General features: G+C 43.6%; 1 protein-coding gene across 1 annotated transcript in view; it reads left to right on the top strand.

The window, feature by feature from the left end:
* Positions 1-21,375, top strand: part of ptprt (protein tyrosine phosphatase receptor type T) — a 323,151-nt gene that overhangs the window by 230,882 nt on the left and 70,894 nt on the right. The window contains exons 16-19 of the mRNA XM_061219124.1: positions 2,646-2,675; positions 14,806-14,957; positions 20,234-20,311; positions 21,022-21,057. Of these exons, the coding sequence (XP_061075108.1) occupies positions 2,646-2,675; positions 14,806-14,957; positions 20,234-20,311; positions 21,022-21,057 (296 nt within the window). The remainder of the gene's footprint in view (positions 1-2,645; positions 2,676-14,805; positions 14,958-20,233; positions 20,312-21,021; positions 21,058-21,375) is intronic.

Genomic DNA, 21,375 nt, shown 5'->3' with positions numbered 1-21,375 from the left:
AGTTGTATGCTTAGCAGCAAGCAAACATATTTAGTGAGTTTCTACTTCAGTACAGTGACAGAAACCATCACCATTGATAGAACTATCATTCCAGCTAATCAAGGCTTTTTAAAGCGCTAGTTAGCACGTGAGCTGGTCGGCAGTCGCACCCGGAAAAGCCCTTCAGAAAAGGCAAGGATCAATCTCCGCAATTTTCACGAAAAGGCGTATCATGGCTGAACCGGGCCAGGGGGAAGATATTAAATCATCATATCTGATAAGTGATGAACTGATGAAACGGTTAAATAAGTGCAAGAAATGTGAAAGGAAGAAGAGTAGAAGTTTTATTATTTTCAGGGAGAGTGGTTGGGGGGGGGGGGGGTAATGAAAGGAGCAAACAGAATTCATTAAACACGGAGCGAAAAAAAAAGAGGACGTGAAGAAAATGGATGGCCACGGAATGGTGTTCCTTCTTTTCCGTGGCAGACCGGCTCTTTTTAAGTGAGTTTCTTTCCGCTGGTAGATAGCGAGGCGACTGATTGAAATTAAAGTTTGCAGATTGCGATTTTGGAGTCATTACTCATAGTCATTACTCAAAGAAAATGTCAGTAAATTAGTTCACCCTGTACTTTAATTAGGTTTTAACAATGGTGAATCGCAAGAGCCATCTTCAGCAGTTGATTATTTGGATAGTAAGAGGGCAGCTAATGGAATTTTTGTAGTCTGGCTGTGCAGGATTGTGCGTTGTTATACATTTAAATAACGTTGCCCCCCTATATACCCCTATTTAAGCTTATTTTATTTCTATAAATACAAATAATGATTAAAAACATACCTAGCCACGTGAATGTATTGAGTTGAACTGCATTGTAAAGCTAAACAGAGGAAGGGATTACGTATGCCTTTTTGTTCCGGAACATTCTACTGGATGATCTTCTCTGTAGGATGCTGTTGAGCTGACCTTGCAATAGGACATCACAGATCTGCAATATTCTGATAGTTACCCAACTCAGGAACCCACAAGTACAGAAATAAAAAGTTATAAGTTTTCATTTGCTAATTTTTTTTAAAGATATTGAAGTGCAAATAAAGTTTGTATACCATCATTGGTGTTAAATTAAATTGCAATCATTCTTTAATGAGAAACATTCATTTGCTGCATAGGTCTTTCGCATCACATATGCAAATAAAGCATACAATTAAACCGGATCAAATGATTTTTAATTAAACTGTTTGATACAATAAACAGACCAGATTTAAAAAACACATTAATCCTACTGACTCGGTTCAGCTTACTGAGGTGTTAGCACTAGCTTCTGACCACCCTAGCAAATATCAGATCTCCCTCTGCCTGTGAGCTGTGTAATAGATCCTCCATCATTACCCATCATGCACTGAAGTTAATACCCTGGGTACGGTTATTACCATCCATTTCTACTCCAACCTCATTAATGATGTATAAGGCAGATATTTGCTTAACGATACAGATGTCATTCCACACCTATTCATGAACTAACGTTTCACCGGATTACCATAATGACATATTATCTTCCGGTCGCTTAGTTCCATTTTAGCTTGCCGTATGTCATCTGTGGAGACGTCATATCTCTTCACTGACTTCCTCCTCAGCCAGGACTGTTCAAAATGCAGTCCATCCATTCCTAGAGCCATCCCCGTTGGCGGTAATTCCCGTCTGTCTCGCAGTACAGAATGGCTGAACAAAATGGCGGACGCCCCCCTCCTCCTTCTCCCCACCCACTCTCTCCTCTCTCTGTCTTCCTCAGCTTCTCCATCTCTCCAGCCAGACATTTAGCATCACGTTCAGGGGGGGGTTTGAATCCGAGGAGAAGCCAGGTGTGCTTTGCTTTTACAGTGATGGTTTATGTTTGTTCTCGACGGAGCGTTTCGCAAATGCTTCGTAGCAGCAAGAGACAGGCACAGGCAGGGACAAGCCAGGCCTGCCCTGGTAAACACCAGTTAGAAAGCACCCTGAGTGACTTGTGTGGGGGTATATGCTTGACTGTGAGATATAGGGCTGGTTTCACAGACACAGATTCAGCTTAGTCCTGGACTAAATTTTATATGGAGAATCTCCATTCAAAATCTAATTTAGTCTCGGACTAGGCTGCATCTTCGAAACTGCCCGATATAGTCTTAAAGTACCGGCCACCTCAAAAAAGTGACTAGGCCTAGGAAGTGATTTGAGACAATGGAAATTCCCAGAGAAAAACTTATCTTCTTGAGACAATTACACAACCTCTTTCTCTGAACAAGTGTGTTTCAAATCACTTATTTGTAAAAAAAATATATGTATATATTTTCAAAATTGTATGACCAGATTCATGTCATAGCCAACATAATCTAGCTCTCGCTAGCCGATAATGGAGCAGCTCTCGGTTGTGTAGATTTTTCTCTGTGGGAATTCCCATTGTTTCAAACCACTTCCTAGGTCCAGTCTTTCTTGCTGTGGACAGGACTTTAAGACTCTATTGATATGCCCAGGGTCAGCAGGGGACAGCTTCCAATGTTATTAACCCATTTTTAACCAAGACATTTCCTCCATCAGCTCTTCCTCGTCCCCGCGGGCGGTACAGATAACTAATCAACCTGTTTGTCCTTTTTTTGGGTGCTCAAATTTGTCCCACTGGCTCATCTTCATGCCTCAGAAGACATGCGCATTCCTACTCTTATTACCTGTAAGTAGAATCGAGAAAAACATCTTCCTTTTGTTCCATTCTGCTATTTTCTTCTTCTCCCTTTGCTTTTTTTTCTTGTGTCTTATCCTACATGGCATAACATTGTTCTTAGCTTTTGTTACCCCCCCGGCTCCGCTACTCCTCCGATAAAGTACTTTAATGGTTGAACTCTCACCGCATTCTGAAGAGAAATGAAAAGCACCTTCTTTTAAACCCTTCGCTTGGATAACGGTGAGATGCATTGTTGTATTATTGAAGTGAAGTTTCACACAGATTTGGCATGTTATATCTGCTTTGAAGAATGCGAGGAGCACACATTTCCCCAGGTGCTTGGTGGGTACATATCCTTGAGAGGAAACAGAGAGCTCTCCCTGCTCTACCCAGTCCTCTGGCAGCCATTTTGTCTGGCGGAATAAGCTGTGGTGGATCCATTTCCCGTCTGTGAGCTGTTTCTAGGGCTCCCCAAACCACAGTTAGGCTTTGTCTCCAGTCCTTTCTGCTCACCCAGCTGTGTCACGGTGAACAAAGCTTCTCAACACCAATCAGATAGAGTGCTGTGTTCCTGCATGAACACTCTATCCAATCAGAAAGAGTGTTGTATTCCTGCAGGTACGCTGTCCAACCAGAAGGACGTCCATTTTCTTCCGTGAACATACTCTAATAAAAAAAAAGCTCTGTACTGATGCATGAACCCTCTATCCAGTCAGAGTGTTATATTCTTGCATGAACACTGTCGAATCAGAAAGAGTACTCTACTCCTGCATGAACAGTATCTAATCCGAAGGAGTGCTGTGTTCCTGCATGAACACTATCCAATCACAATTGCTGTTATATTCCTGCGAGAACATTCTATCCAATTAGAAAGAGTGATATAATTCCTGCCTGAGCATGCAGTGTTTGTCCAATCAGAAAGAGCTCTGTATTCATGTGTGAACACTATCCAATCAGAAAGATGGCTATATTCCTTCATGAGCAATATCCAATCAGAAAGAGCGCTGTAGTCCTACATGAACACTCCAGCCAATCAGAAACAGTTCTATAGTATATTTCTCCATGAACACATACTCTTTGTCCAATCGATATAGCGGGCTGCATTCCTGCATGTGGAGTGTTATATTTCAGTATAATTTCAGTATTCTGCTAAAACTAATTTAGAAACTAATTTGTACCTTAATAAAAAAATAGTGAACTTGAAGTTTGTTAAACCACATTTCCACACGTAAGATCCACTCTGGTTGAACAGAAATGTATTTATGGTATTTCCAGAACATTCTTTTGCCAGTGTAAAACCTACAGAGGATAAACTCAATAAATCCTCTAGCAGAGTTTAAGTTCCAAGCATAAAGGAGGTAAGATGCTCGGATATTTAATGGCACAGTAGTTTAATGGTATAGTATTTCAATGGTACAGGAGTTTAATGGTACAGTAAGTAGATCTACGGTAGAGTAGTTTAATCGTGCAGGTGTTTAATGGTACAGTAGTTTAACGGTAGAGTAGTTTAATGGCAGTCTAGTTTAATGATGTTAAAGTTTGTAATGGCACAGTAATTCATAATATGTTTCAGGGAGGTGTTCCAGTTAGATCCTGAAGCGGCTTCAAATTAATTTTTAAAGAAAAAATAATATCACTGCAGAATGAGAGGCCATTTGTCCACCTGTGGTCTACCACACTGCATTAAGAATACAAAACAGGAACTGTGTATAAAACAGGAATACTGTTTAAAACAGGAACTGTGTATAATGGGAAAACAGGTAATGTGTACAGTACCATTCAATAGTTTGGACACACCTTGCCCTTTTCTGGCTTTTTTGAATGATGTTTTATTTCCACTGTTTGTAATCAAACAATTAATATGTGGTCAAAGTGCAGATTCTCAGCACATTTCATACATAGCCCTGCCATTTCAATGTTTGAGACAAATTAACTAAATGTCAAATAAAATTGTCATGTTTTGTATTTGGTTGCATATCCATTGCATACCATGACGTCCTGATGTCTGTGACCTATCAGCATCACCAGAGACTGTACATATTATTTTCAGGTTGTCCTACAAGCGATACTATAACTCTTTGCATTTGAATGGATGTCTATGGGAATCAGGGAGTGGGACTAGATTCAGCTGTAAATTATCCTGATACAGAATGGAACACATTTGTTGGCTGAATGGTTTTAAGTCATCAAGGGTCCGAGGTATCAAACCAGCCTCAAACAACTACTGCTACTAGATATACAGTAGGTACTTCAAGGGTTGTTTCTCCTGAATAATTTACGAGAAATGTTCTTTGTAGTATCTACAGCATATCTGGCATCTGATACCTTGGACCCGTACTGTTTTGCCGCCAAACCTAGTCCTACCCCCAGTTGCCATAGAGATCCATTCAAATTCAGAGATTTATAGTATCGCTGGTAAGACAACCTGAAAATATGATATCCAGACTCTGGTGATGCTGACAGGTCACAGACTTCAGGAAGTCATGGCCTGCAAACAATATGCAACCAAATACAAAACATGACTATTTTATTTGACATTATGTTAATTTGCCTCAAACATTGAAATGCGGGGCTATGTATAAAACGTATTGTAATTACCTCTCGCTGAAACCAAAATGTACAAAAATACCCTTCAATTAAAAAAGATGAAAATCTTATTTGATTACAAACTAAAAAATAAAACATTAAGAGGAAAAAGCAGAAAAGGGCAAGGTGTGTCAAAACTTTTGATTGGCACTGTATATACAGTGACTATAATTGCTAACAACTCAACTAATTAAAATATAAAACAATTTATGTGGGCTGTAGAGCTAATCTGTAACATTGTCAGCTGCTGTAAGCATGATGAATAAACAGATACTATCCTTTGTCTGGACTTATGAAAATATGAGGTGAACTTAAAAATAGAACTGATTACTTGCTGCGTCTTTGAATATAAATATAATTATGCCCATAGCCTAGAAGGTATAAGACCTCTAAGTAAACAGTAATGGAATTGTATATGCAGCTATATACAGTAACACTTTATTCAATGTCATGGTATAGATCCGTAAATTATCACAAATGCACTTAAACCAATTAATATTATATTTCTAATTGCCCCTAATATCTTTAATTTGAAATTCTATTCCCGGCTTGATGAATTGCCATTTAGCGCAATTACGCCTTTTCTTAAACAACATTGATTTTCAATCAGTTTCGCAGTTCGATGACAAATGCGCGTCACCCCTCCGAAAAATGCAATAAAAATCTCTCTGGGTGAGAATTCGTTCGCGTCGACAGCCCTGCTGTTTTTGTCTCCGCTCCCCCCTGCAGTTACGACCGAGCTGTGGCTATAAATCCCCACGATTGCCAACGCGTTGTCTTCTGTGACAGGAATAAAGCGAAACGCATTCGGGCGCCGCTTGTTGTTCTTGATTAAAGCTCTTAGACTCCAGAGAAGCTTTTTTTGAGCGTGCTGCCATTTTGGGTGCTGTTAGCCGTGTCACTGAAGGAGTTCAAACAGGGAGCGGAGTTGTTAAAGCGGAGGAGCGGAGGAGTGGGGAGATGGGTGTCTGTCTCCGTTATTGGTCTGAACTCCGAAAACCGAAAGCATCAATCCACCACCTTCGTGTTGTGCCCTTTGAATATTTAATTGTCACCTCTGTTCAACGTAATTATAACTTCATTAGCTTATAAATTATACTATTTATAATGAATTGATTAAATACCTTGACTGGACACCTGGTAGTGTGAAAATTATTATAATTATTATTCACATCCTCGTTGAAGTGAAGCCAGACTGATCTTTCCTACGAATGAAATGTCTTTGCAATATTCGGCCTCTCATATACTGATGTAGCGAGTATCATTAGCTTGCTGTATACGCCCTTCAGAGATGAGTTTTCAGTACTGTGCTCAACTGGGCTGCAGTGGAAAAGGTCAGGGCTGTATTTGTGTGCGGGTGAACACTCATTTGCCTTGTGCGGAGTGGATATTTTGACTGCGTTCTGAGTAGTCTCAGGAGCTTTTTAAAGTTTGCGATGCTAGGCACAGCCGTTGGTGTTTATCCAATCAGAGCCCCTGGAATATCAGGGAAAGTCGGCCCTAGCATTTGCTGCTGGAGAGGTTTACTCCATCATCTGTCTCACCCGTTTCCTCAGAGTGAGAGACCGTGACCCTCCACTGACTGCAGATTAACCGCACTCTGACCTGCAGTGCGCGGGATTCAGCGCTAATATTATAAACGATGCATTAGGATTTTAATTATTACAGTATTATTGGTGGAAGCCAGTAATTATTTCAGTGTCATTGATGTACACGTAGACACACGCACACACACACACACACACACCCGCACACAAAAGCTTTAAGTGAAATTCGGTCTGGATTTTTAAAGGCTGGTTCAGTGCAATATCTTGCTCATGCATACACAAGTGGTGTCTCCATAAGATTGCAGCCCTATGACAAATGAAGTAGTTACAAGGCCAGTTCTTCAGCCTTGGAATGAGTTCATTGCATGCTGGGTAAGCTACGTGGGGTCCATATGAACGATGCAGTTTGGTAAGGTCCAGGTTCTGAGACCATTGCACGCTGGGTTAGGTCTAGATTTGAGAGAATATTGCATGCTGGGTAAGGTCCAGGTTGAGAGCATGTTGCACGCTGGGTAAAATCATTGGGTTCCATCAGGCCTACAATAATAATAATAATGATAATAATGATAATAATGATAACAATTATGAAACACTGCCCAGTGACGTCCTACACGTGCGCTACACCACCTGATTTCATTATTGATACATTATCTGAACCAAGCAGGTAAAGCAATGAGTGAAATCCGGCGGTGTAGCGCACAGCAGGAGAAAATACCTGCAGACACTGCGGCTCTCATGGAGTTGACTAGCGCTGCCTTAGACAATGGAAATAATTGCGTTATGAGAGCATCAAATAATGTGCTATTAGTCAAGCCACGGCTAATGTAAGAGCCAGGCCAGCCAGAACACAGCATCCTTCCTTTTAATCAAGTGCAGCTTTGACATTCATTAAATAAGGATTATCACTACTTCATTGCCACTTGCAGTATGCAGGGAATTTGTCATTTAAATGAGCCCATTATTGGAGTTTTCAGCCCAGAGGACTCCTGTATTCTGGCATTGCTTTGACCTTACGACTCCTGGAAAGGAACTAAAAGGAACTCTTTTTCACTTTTTCAAATTAGTTTCTCTTCAAGTGCAGTCGAGCACCATGCGCCAAAGATTTGTCTCTGTGAAAGGTAGGCAAAAATGTACAAATTCAGAACAAAATTGAGTATTCCATGAAAGAAGTATATGGTATACATGTCTTCTGGCCAACCGGGAATTGGAGTGACAGCTCCCTAAAATTGCAGCTACGCCCGCTCAATGAGACCCCACCTATATGAGAGATTAAAAAGAAAGCAAAATGAAATCTCTGGGATTTCTAATCAAAGGTGGTGGAGCTGTCTGCAAAAGGGGGAGCGTTTCACTCCCAACATGAGACTGCAGTCGAAGCGAGCGAGTTAGTGAAAATATTTCACGTAAAAAAAAAAAGAAATTTTCATTTAGATTAAGCTTTTGTTCTTGCATAAAACACATTTGCCTTTTGCTTTCTAATAATGAAAATAAAACTAATAATTTCGCTCTCAATTCTAAAAAAAATTTTTTACAGAGAGATTACGCAGTTGCACAGTTCCTTGGATAGAGAGGTTATGCTGTTCTGTATATAGAGTGGTTGCACATTTTCGTACATAGGTTAGACAGTTCTGTATATAGAGAGGTTACACAGTGGTCTGTAGAGCGCGTACACAGTTCTGTATATAGAGAGGTTACACAGTGCAGTCTGTAGAACTCATACACAGGTCTGTATTTAGAGCAGGGAATCCTAATGATGGAGCCCCGCACCGTCTCCCTTGCGGGCCGGACGCACCACAGATGATACGCAGCCTCACCCCTCCTCTCTCGCTCCCTCTCTCCTTTCACCTTTCACACCCGGCCTTCTCTCCTCCTCCCAGCTAATGCGGCTTTTCTCCTTTAGCGCCGTCCCCCGTGCCTGTCTTCCTTCCACATCTGTCACTCGCCCTCGCCCCCTTTCCCCTTTCCTTCTCCTCGCCTCTCTCCGGAGGGAGCTCCTGTTTCCCTGCCTGCCATATGAGTCAGGTCCAGGGCACGGTGTCGAGGCAGCCCGCTTATCAACATCATTAGCTATCATAATTCACAGCATAATGGTGCCAGCTGCCACTGGTCATTACGTTACATTACATTCATTTAGCAGCTGCTCTTATCCAGAGCGACTGACAATACGGGAGAAACGTAAGTGCAATTTAACTGATTAATATGAGCGACTGTGTCAGAGCTGGCCAGCTGTACTCACCCTCGATAGCCAAAGCACGGCAGACTACATCCGTAACAAAGTACTAAGAAGAGAAACATACACTCAGCAACCGTTTTATTAGGTAGACGTGTACGCCAGCTTGTTAATGCAGATATCTAATCAGCCAATCATCTGGCAGCGACTGTGCATAAAACAGTTGTTGTTCAGACCGAACACCGGAACAGGGAAGAAATGTGATCGAAGTGACTTTGACCGTGGAATGATTGTTTGTGCCAGATGGTGTGGTTCGGATATCTCGGAAACTGCTGATCTCCTGGGTTTTTCACACTCACAACAGTCTCTAGAGTTTATTGAGAAGGGTGTGAAGAACAAAAAACATCCAGTGAGCAGCAGTTCTGTGGGCGAAAACGGCTTGTTAATGAGAGAGGTCAGAGGAAAATGGATCGACTGGTTCAAGCTGACAGCAAGTTGGCAGTAACTAAAATAACCACAGTTAATAACCAAAGTACAACTGTAGTATGCAGAAGAGCATCTCTGAACACACATGCCGAAACTTGAAATGAATGGCCGACAGCAGCAAAAGACCAATAATATATAGTCTAGTAAATACCTAAAAGTGCTCACTGAGTGTATAACCCGTAAAAAACCTGAAAGAGTAAAAATACCTCAACCTCAATTCATTCATTTACCATAAAAAAAGGTGCAGTCTCCAGAGCTCAGTCTTCAATCTGTGTCTCTGAGTTTGCACAACTGAGAGGTCTGACTGATTGGTCTGATCCAAATGATTGATTGGAGGTGGACCTGCTCCACTCACTCATTGAACTCATTTGCGGAGCTGCCCCACTCACAGCCCTGTATGCTGTTACCAAGCATTTAAACATTATTTCAGCTCTAACAGGTAGCCAGTGAATGGGTGAGAAGGCAAATAGACTGCATTTATATAGCACTTTTATCCAAACCGCTTTGCAATGAATGCCTCCCAGTCACCCATTCACACACACACACACACACACAAACGGCATTGGGCATTCATGCAAGGCATGACAGGTTAGGGGTCTTGCTCAGGGACATTTCGACATACCCAGGGCAGAGGATCAAAACCGAGAACCTTCCAGACCACCACTTTTACTGTGCTAATGTCGCCCCGAAAAGAGATGAGTGTCAAGTGAGGAGGGTGTGATGCGAGTAGATTTTGGAAGATGGTAGACCAGTCATGCGGCTGCATTCTCTGTTAGCTGCAGGGGCTAGCGGCACAAGCAGGGAGACTGCTGAGATGGCAACAGCGACAGTCCAGGTGTGAGAGCCCCAGGGCGTGAAGAGCAGGTGGAGAGGAAGGGGCAGATCAGTTGGATGTTGTATGGAAAGATTATGCACTCCCAAGTCACCGCTGCTGCATGGAGAGAGAAAGAGAGCTGGTCATATTGGGTTACTCCAGATATCTCACAGTAGTGGAGGGAATGTAGCCAGGATGAGCTTCAGGTGACAGATCATGATTCAGAATGAGTATGATCCACGTTTAGTGTTGTTGGCGTGGAAATGCTATGAGAAACAATGAGATGAGAAAACATACCAGAGGCATTGAACATGAAGGGAAAAGAGGAGTGGTCCAAGTATAGAGCCGGTAGGAAGCCTCTGAGCATGAGATAAGGACTGTGGGGAGATGTAGGGTCTAATACACTTCATAACAACGGTCCCGAGTGAGACAGAGGGGGAGAAATACAATTTACCAAAGGCCATCAAGATGAATTCTGGGATGGAGCTGAGAAGAGTACCTAGCTCCTCAAGGAAGTCTCCCCATGGAACCAGATTAGAATCATAATTTATTTGTCAGCTGACATCCAAGGCGAGTTACAATTGATTAGACTAAGCGGGGGACAATCCCCCCCAGGAGCAATGTGTGGTTAAGGGCCTTGCTCAACGGCTCAACAGCTGTGTGGATCTCCTCGTGGCCACACCGGGGCTTGAACCACCAGCTTTCACAGTCATGTACCGTGGCCACTCAGATACAGGCTGTACCAGAAGAACTGTAGTTAACAGTAACATACACCCTTATTGGGTTAAGTGATATGAACAGCACAGAATTCAAATGGAGAGGTAGAGATTTGGGGGAAGGGGAGAGTGAATGCAGGAAGACAGACGGCAGGGTGTGTGGGATGGGGAGTATCTGGCAGAAAGAGCTGTGACAGTCGTCAGGCTCTCCGGGTCGATCCGGGATTCGGTGAGGGGGACCACCTGGAGGGAGAGCTGGGAAGGTGCCTGGATGAGGTCAGCCTTCCGAGCAGTGGACTGACAGTGGAGGTCACCGCTGGGCTGGTGGGGTTTCATTTTGTGCAGGGTCTTCTGCGTGAGAGAAGTCAGGAGGAATTGGAAGAGGTCGTATGGAGGGGGCACTGCCTGGATAGACTCCCGTAGTTACGCTCCCTTTTCCCGGTCCCTCCGAGTGCTCCCCAGGACGGGGCTGCCGCTTCAGCTGCTGTTATACTTCAGTGGGCCCGCTGAAATATCGCTGTTGACAGCTAACCGCTGCAGCGAAGACGTCCTGGTCAAAGTTTCTTCCATCTGGAAGAGAAAACCCACACAAATTTCCAAACTCACACATGCGTACGCTAACAAATATACACGCATCGACACGCGCGCGCACACAGGCAGACACACACACACACACCCACACCCACCCAAACAAACAGACACACAAGCAAACACATCTATGCACATGCATACACACTTGCTTATACACGCGCAGACAGAGCGATGTCAGTCCCAGCATTTTATTACCGCTGTATTATACGCTGAAGTTGTAATAGAAAGGAGAAAGGCCAGGGTGAGAACACAGCAGAGCAGGCCCTTCTCTTATCAGTTTGTTTTGTGTGAAAGCAGCCTCTCAACTCTCAGTCTTAAGGACTCATTTGCCCAGGAAACAAAATGGCCGAATTTGTATTTCAGAAGTGCAGCAGCACAGGGAGCTGTGCCCGTACATAGCAGCCTATGCCTGCTCTCACTGGAGATTTATCCTACCCATCAGGCAGTGGGGCAGACCTGGAGTAATGGCGTTCAGTTAAAATGTCCTGTAAACCAGCTGCCATTATCCACGTGGAGAGTCCTCTTACACTGCACATTCCAGTAGCAACGAGTGTTAGCAAAATTGATAAAAAATGGCTTCAAACAAAACACTCTTTCTGTGGTTGAAAAGCTGATTCGCTTCTAACCAAGCTCACATAGTTCCTGTGATTTGAAATATTATCGTAAATACCAGCTTTGTACATGAAATAGAAGGATCCTGAGTGTAACATTCATAGAAATGTTCAGAAATAAATTGATATTAAATGCAAATATTTTAAGAAATCATGTACAAGCATCAAATAGTGATATTTATAAATAAACATTAATCTAAAACTGATCCTACACACGGAGGCTGACATACACAATATCAACATAAAGGTAGATACTGTAGGCATTGCGCAGCATGCATAAAATCATATCTGATCAGAGTGGGGCATCAATGAAAAAACTCTGACATTTTAAATATTTTGATAGCAGGTCGTATTTAATAAGCAAAAACACGGCAGTTGTTATTTACCAGGATCTGTGTTGTGAGATACGCGGCAGTCGTGAATGCCATCGCGGTAGATATCTGATGGCGGCCCAAACCCATGAGGTTCGGTTGCTTGCATGGCTTGCAGCACGCAAGATTAATCTCTGGATTCATAATGGACATAAGATTTTCTCCTTCATTATCATAGATACAGCTGCTCTAAGGAAGCCATCATCGGCCAGCTTAGATATTAAGACATGGGGGGTTCTCGCGTAAATGTTCCTCTGTCGTTCAGATTGATCTTAAACTGCGCTTATCAGTTCATGCACAGGCATCGCTGTTTAACGGCTGTAATGTGGAGGTAAAGGCCTACGGTCTGATTACCATTAAAATGGCGCTTGCTGTGGGAGTGATTGCCTACCTGCGGATGAGATTGATGGTGTAGTTGACTGGAGATTACATTCCAGTTATTTAGCTGATGCTTTTATCCAAATCGACTGACAGTTGATTCGAGTAAGCAGGGGCCAATCCCCCCTGGAGCAATGTGGGGTTAATGGCCTTGCTAAAGGGCCAACAGTTGTACAGATCCTACTGTGGCTACGCTGGAGCTTTAACCACCAACCTTATAGGTCCCAGTCAAACACCTTAGCCACTTGGCCCAGGTGGTAAGAGCAGTCGTCTGACAGTCGGACGGTTGCCAATTTGATCCCGTCCTGAGTGTGTCAGTGTCCCTGACCAAGACACCCAACCCCTAATCGCTCCTGACGAGCTGGTTGGTGCCTCGCATGGCAGCCAATCGCCATTGGTGTGTGAATGTGTGTATGACATTACATTTACATTTACATTTTAGTCATTTGGCAGACACTTTTAATCCAAAGCGACTTACAAGTGCATAGGTTCTTCCACAAGCAATACATCCATAACTAGTAAAATACACATGAAGTGCTGTTCTAAACATATAATCATCATAAGTGCAATTCTATTATTTAATTCTATTTATTTATTATTCTTATTTATTTATTTTTGGGTTAGACAAGAGGGATAGGGATATCGGAAGGGGGGGGGGGGGAGAAATCAGGAGGTAGGACTAAGATACAGTTCGAAAAGGTGTGTTTTTAGTCTGCGTCGAAATAGGGGGAGGGATTCTGCTGTCCTGACAGTGGTAGTCATTCCACCACTGAGGAACCAGAACGGAAAACAGGAGTGAACGTGCAGCTCGACCGCCAGGTGCTCGTAGTGAGGGAACCATAAGGCGACCAGAGTGGTCTAGCTGGGGAGTAGGGAGTGATTAACGGTTGGATGTAAGGTGGGGCAGTACCCTTAGCAGCCTGAAATGCCAACACTAGGGCCTTGAATCGGAAGCGTGCGGCAATAGGAAGCCAGTGGAGGCCAATGAAGAGTGGGGTGACATGAGCCGACCTGAGCTGACTGGGGCTGCAGCATTATGGACCAGCTGGAGGGGCTTGATGGCACAAGCTGGGAGACCAGCTAGGAGGGAGTTGCAGTAATCCAGGCGGGAAATGACGTGCGCCTGGAATAGGAGCTGGGTGGCTTTCTCCGTCAGGAGATGACGGATACGGTGTGTATGGATGCGTATGAATGGGTGAATGAGAAGCATCAGTTGTACAGCGCTTTGGATAAAGGTGCTATATAAATGCCTACCACTTACCATTCACCATTTTTGCTCTACAATGCTACCGAAAGCAGCCGTTTTGCTGAATGAAAGTGCCTTGCTCCTGGGGTTTGGCACACAAATGCAGAAATTTTTATGAAAAATACTGCAAAGTATAGTCCTACATAACAGTGTTCTAGTGCAGTTCAGCTCAAGTCTCTCTCCGAATATCCTGCAGACTGCAGTCTCCATATTCACACCTCCCTCTGAACATAATAGGTCAGCAGTGAATTTACAAATTATAGTCTTTGAATCTTTTTTACATTTTATTTCCTGTTTTGTTTATAATAAAGACCACCTTCAGTGGACGGTTTCCTCAATGTAGCATAGCAGACTGCTTAAGTTTAATGTCTGAATGAGGTAATCACGCTCATTTACCCAGACATTCATAGCCGTCGCAATAAACCGCCCAGTGTTTCGCCGTAAGGCGGTTGGTTTCCATTGGTCCTGCAGTGCTCGGCAGTGCGATAACATGATTGGCTTCTCGCTGTTGCTGTGTGACCGGGGTTGTGCATGCGTGTTGAGCCTCGCTGTTGTACGGTGTGCCGTAGGGGGGTGGCGTAGCGGGCCCGGGGGGCTAACCCGTCTGTTTTTCGCGGCTGTTGAAGGAAGCTGGCCAAAAAGCAGAAGGAGACGGCCAGCAGCAGCACCCAGAGGGAGATGGGCCCCGTGGGGACGGCCGACAAGAGCACGGGCAAGGTCAGCACCCTGCACAAGGACGACCCCTTCTCCACCAGCACCCAGGACCTCAACAGCTTCCGTAAGTCGCCCTCCCGGCCTCCTCTCCGCCTTTCATCAGCTTCAGCTTCAGCATCATACACCACCCAAACAATAAAGCCTGATTTACCCTTCGTCATGAAAAATACTGCCAAGTATAGTCCTACATTAGTCTTTTCCACCAGCACCCAGGACCTCAACAGCTTCCGTAAGTCACCCTCCTGGCCTCCTCTCCGCCTTTCATCAGCTTCAGCTTCAGCATCATACACCACCCAAACAATAAAGCTGATGATGATTTACCCTTCGTCATGAAAAATACTGCTAAGTATAGTCCTACATTAGTCTTTTCCACCAGCACCCAGTACCTCACCAGCTTCCGTAAGTCGCTCTCCTCATCTCCTCTCTGCCTTTCATCAGCTTCAGCTTCAGCTGAAAACCGCTACATCATACGCCACCCAAGCCTGATTTCCACTTTTACATTACATTACATTACATTAATGGCATTTGGCAGACGCTCTTATCCAGAGCGACGTACAGTTGAGCCGACTAAGCAGGAGACAGTCTTATTGCGCTACACCGGGGATTGAACCACCAACCTTGCGTGTCCCAGTCACGTACCTTAACCACTACGCTACAGGCCGCCCCTGCTACAAGTGTCGGATGACAAAACTCAAAGTGTCGCGCAATGGTTCGCATTTCTACTTGGCTACGGCGATGAGGGATCTATTGTCTCTACGGTAATGAGACGTTGAACTCCTCCTGACAGCCAGACTCCTGACAGTTTGTTCACATTTGTGCCACATTTTTTTGAAAACAATGTCCGTGACAATGACTTTAGTCTCCCCATCTGGCCGATCCTGTCCAATAAACATTGTGCGACAAAGCACACAACAGAAAATGTGTCATAAGACACTTATTTTAGTTGAAATTGAGTAATTTCATGACACTTGTTGCAAGGCTCGTGCTGCAAGTATAAATCAGCCTTTTTGTTTCTGCTTCACATGTAATGTATCAGCCCATGACAAAGACAGTGTACAGCCCCCCCCCCCCCCCCCCCTAACAGTCATACTCGGTTCAGACCTCTCTTCTTCTGTCTTCCTGTGAGTTCCTGTCATGTTGTGAGAACATCTGAGGGAGTAAAATATACTACAGAAAGTAGTATAATAGAATAATGGAGTAAAGCTGGTATAGAGGACTACCTTCTCTTCTCCCTTCTGGAATCTTCCACTGCCTTCAATTGGCTTTGAATCTCATACCTTTACAACTTGACTTTTTTTTTTGTTGCTAAATACACAAGGATTAATTTAACACCTCTGTATGACCAGCTTTTGAAATGCAAAAGCATATTTTTCTTCTTTTTCAAAAGTAGCAAGCCAGAAGAAGGTCGGCGTTTTCATTTGACCAACCCAGATCTGTGGAAAAATAAACCCCCATCTTAATGAAGAGTCAGAGGCAACCACAGATTGTGCTTGGATCGAGGCCAGGGCATTTTATCTGATTGGCTGAGATGACCCACGGTTGCGGTCAGTATGTCAAATCGCAGCAGGGGGCGGGTTCTCTCACATACACCTGAGGGGCGAGAACAGGCACTTTGAGCGCCTGAAAGAGAGAGAGACGCGCGTCTCAGACAAAGTGCTTGCCGCAACCAAGCCTTCGTCCCTCTCATTGTGCTGCTTTTTGATCTTTATTTTATTTCTTTTAAGTGGCGGTCCTTCCCGCTGTGAGGGAACAGTAATTAGGAAGAGCATCTTGCCCTCGTCGTCCTGGGAAAATGTCACACTGGCCTTTGTGAACGGATTAATTTGAAAGTTCAGGGCAGTCGCACAATCGCGGCTCAGATAATGTGCCGTGACCTTTTCCCCGCACCGTTACTCGCCAGAGCCTGGAGCGCCATCCCTCGCGTGTGACATCACAGCCAAACTGGCGCTGCATAGAATGTGCACACCTGAATACAGGCACTGTATATCATACACGCTGCTTGTATAGATCATACACACCTGAATACAGGCACTGTATATCATACACACTGCTTGTATAGATCATACACGCCTGAATACAGGCAGTGTATATCATACACGCTGCTTGTATAGATCATACACACCTGAATACAGGCACTGTATATCATACACACTGCTTGTATAGATCATACACTCCTGAATACAGGCACTGTATATCATACACGCTGCTTGTATAGATCATACACACCTGAATACAGGCACTGTATATCATACACACTGCTTGTATAGATCATACACACCTGAATACAGGCACTGTATATCATACACGCTGCTTGTATAGATCATACACGCCTGAATACAGGCACTGTATATCATACACACTGCTTGTATAGATCATACACACCTGAATACAGGCACTGTATATCATACACACTGCTTGTATAGATCATACACGCCTGAATACAGGCACTGTATATCATACACGCTGCTTGTATAGATCATACACACCTGAATACAGGCACTGTATATCATACACACTGCTTGTATAGATCATACACACCTGAATACAGGCACTGTATATCATACACGCTGCTTGTATAGATCATACACGCCTGAATACAGGCACTGTATATCATACACACTGCTTGTATAGATCATACACGCCTGAATACAGGCACTGTATATCATACACGCTGCTTGTATAGATCATACACACCTGAATACAGGCACTGTATATCATACACACTGCTTGTATAGATCATACACGCCTGAATACAGGCACTGTATATCATACACGCTGCTTGTATAGATCATACACACCTGAATACAGGCACTGTATATCATACACACTGCTTGTATAGATCATACACACCTGAATACAGGCACTGTATATCATACACGCTGCTTGTATAGATCATACACGCCTGAATACAGGCACTGTATATCATACACACTGCTTGTATAGATCATACACACCTGAATACAGGCACTGTATATCATACACACCACCTGTATAGATCATACACACCTGAATACAGGAACTGTACACTGTTTATCATACACACTGCTTGTATATAATACAGGTACTGTACACTGTTCATCATACACACTGCTTGTATAGATCATACACGCCTGAATACAGGCACTGTATATCATACACACTGCTTGTACAGATCATACACGCCTGAATACAGGCACTGTATATCATACACACTGCTTGTATAGATCATACACACCTGAATACAGGCACTGTATATCATACACACCACCTGTATAGATCATACACACCTGAATACAGGAACTGTACACTGTTTATCATACACACTGCTTGTATAGATCATACACGCCTGAATACAGGCACTGTATATCATGCACACTGCTTGTATAGATCATACACACCTGAATACAGGCACTGTATATCATACACACCGCCTGTATAGATCATACACACCTGAATACAGGCACTGTATATCATACACACTGCTTGTATAGATCATACACACCTGAATACAGGTACTGTACACTGTTTATCATACACACTGCTTGTATAGATCATACACGCCTGAATACAGGCACTGTATATCATACACACCGCCTGTATAGATCATACACACCTGAATACAGGCACTGTATATCATACACACTGCTTGTATAGATCATACACACCTGAATACAGGCACTGTATATCATACACACTGCTTGTATAGATCATACACACCTGAATACAGGTACTGTACACTGTTTATCATACACACTGCTTGTATAGATCATACACGCCTGAATACAGGCACTGTATATCATACACACTGCTTGTATAGATCAAACACACCTGAATACAGGCACTGTATATCATACACACTGCTTGTATAGATCATACACGCCTGAATACAGGCACTGTATATCATACACACTGCTTGTATAGATCATACACACCTGAATTCAGGTACTGTACACTGTTTATCATACACACTGCCTGTATAGATCATACATGCCTGAATACAGGCATAGTATACTGTATATCCCACACACCTGAATACAGGCACTGTATACTGTATATCATACACGCCTGAATTCAGGTACTGTACACTGTGTATCATACACACTGCCTTTATAGATCATACACACCTGAATACAGGCATTGCATACTGTATATCCCACACACCTGAATACAGGCACTGTATAGATCATACACACCTGAATGCCCCTCCAGGCACCGTATACATATATCATATACAGCCGAATACAGGCACTGTATAGAACATACACTGCTGAGTTACCTTCAGGTACTGCATAGATCATACACACCTGAATGCCCTCAGACACTGTGTCTTTTTGAAGCACATACATCAGGGCAGTGTGCGAGTCATCAGCATTATGTTGTCCAACACTTCTGGTTCACAGAAGCTGCAACGGCCAAGGTTGCGCTACTAAATCATCTCTCCTCCTCTCTCTAATACATCATCAGAATCAGACAGCAGGGTTGATGGCGTCTTCTCATTGCTTATTTTATCACATAAACGGGAGCCAATCACAGCTCTGCTCACCTACACGCCCCGTTGGTCTTACACCACGCATACAATCATCCCTTCTCCCGGTCCTGATTCGTTTGGGTTCCTGTGCAAACACGTACCTTATCCTCTCATTGTTTGCGTTCGGTTTATTTAGATTTTAAATTCCAGTTATTACTGGAACTCGGGGTGAAGCTCAGTGAGAGGGGCGCAGCTTTCCAACAGCATTATGGGTTGATAATTATACAGACCTTCAGAAGTGTACTTTTCCCTGTGGTACTGTATGTCTCTCGGGCACCAAGATGATATCACGGTGATGGAATCGCTTTTTGGCAAGAGCCAAGATTGTACCTGCACACTGGGTTCAGGGACTGCCGGATTTCATTATGAGCTGAGAGCATCTGTCATCCGGAAGGTTGTGAAGTGTTCTGTGACCGTGACACCAGTGTGACTGTTCAAAGCACAGAGGCCGTTGGCCACTCATGTCCTACGCTTAACCAGGCAGCAGCAGTAAACAATGAGCAAGCACGATTTTGTCTGGGCACCATTTTGGCTCCAGCATGGCACAAGGTGTTTTGCGGTTTCTCACCTCTCCCTGTGTTTTATCCCTTGCCTGTTTCTAAACTCTCCCAAGCACTGAGGCTGCTGGTCAGATGAAGGGCTTCACTGTCCTATGGATAACCATTTAGCGACAGTAAACAATAAGCTAGGACAGTTTTGTCTGGGCACCATTTTGGCTCCAAAGTGGCACAAGGTGTTGGCACAAGGTGCTGGTTTCTCTCCTTTCCCTGTGTTTTATCCCCACACTGTGTTTAACGTCTCTAAACTGTACCCTTTGTGTTTTTCCTTCCCAGCATCCCCCTCTCCCTGCTCCTTCTCTGTACAGGGCAAAACTCTTCAAAGCAAAAGTCTCTTGAATTCCTACTACTCAGGTATACCAGCTCCCATTCCTGGAACGTTTGAGCGTGGCATGTTGTGAATGCTTCCGTCAGGAGTGATCAATGACATTAACTGTGGAGAGCTATTGGAAATCCTATGTCATTTGAACCAGCGAACATCTAGTTCTTGAAGGATGTTCTTGGATTTACTGTCATTTACTGTATTGTTGAAACGTATAGGTAATAAGGATAATAATAACTATGTCATTTAGCTGATGCTTTTATACAGTACCGTGATAAAAATATGTGGCAGGACCTGAAAGAATAGTTAGTGCTCGGAAATCTACAAATGTCTCTTAATTCTTTCCGCAATTAGCAGTTCCGCGAAGAAGAGAGTGCTGAAATTCCTCCACAGCGATGTGAAAGAATTACTTAATCACAGGGGTGGTTTGGGTGTTTGATAACCATTTTCATTAAATTAATGAAATTATGTGTTTTGTATTTACTCACGTTCCGTTTGTCTAATATTAGGTTTTGTCTAAAGATCTGAAACCATTCCGTTGACAAATATGCAAGTATAGAAGAAATCAGGGGGCAAATATTTTTTTCACAACACTAGGCCCTAGGTCAGGGAGAGATGCAATCCCTAAACACCATGTTGAGGAATCTGTGTCCTGTGTACTGACAGTGGATGTTTGTAGGGGATTAAGGGAATCCTGCACTCAGTTCTCACTCTGTTTTCTTGCTGTCTTGACCTTCTCTAGTGTCCAAGGAGCCAATCCCTGCAACTGCCTCTTTAGGTAAGTGACAGACTTCCCTCTGACCCCTGTGACACTATCTGCCTACATTCCCCAGCATGCACTGTGTCTTTCCAGCTGGTCTGCAAGGACAGGAACAGGTAGAATTCCTGAGCTTCGCACAGATTTTGTTAAATTGATAGCTTTTCCACTCACCTCCCTTTTTCAAATTTTCCATACATATAATAATAATAATGTGATATTTAGCAGTCTTTTATGATTTTGTGGCTGCGTACAGTAGTTATCGCTGTCCCTCAAGTGAGTCAGGTGAGCTGTGTTATCAGGGAAGGCGCAATGCGCTCACTGCTGTCAGGAGCCAGC

The sequence above is a fragment of the Conger conger genome, chromosome 14, assembly GCF_963514075.1.
Source record: "Conger conger chromosome 14, fConCon1.1, whole genome shotgun sequence".
In the NCBI taxonomy this organism is placed as follows: Eukaryota; Metazoa; Chordata; class Actinopteri; order Anguilliformes; family Congridae; genus Conger; species Conger conger.
The sequence above is the reverse complement of the archived record's forward strand: the minus strand, read 5'-3'. Positions and strand labels throughout refer to the sequence as shown.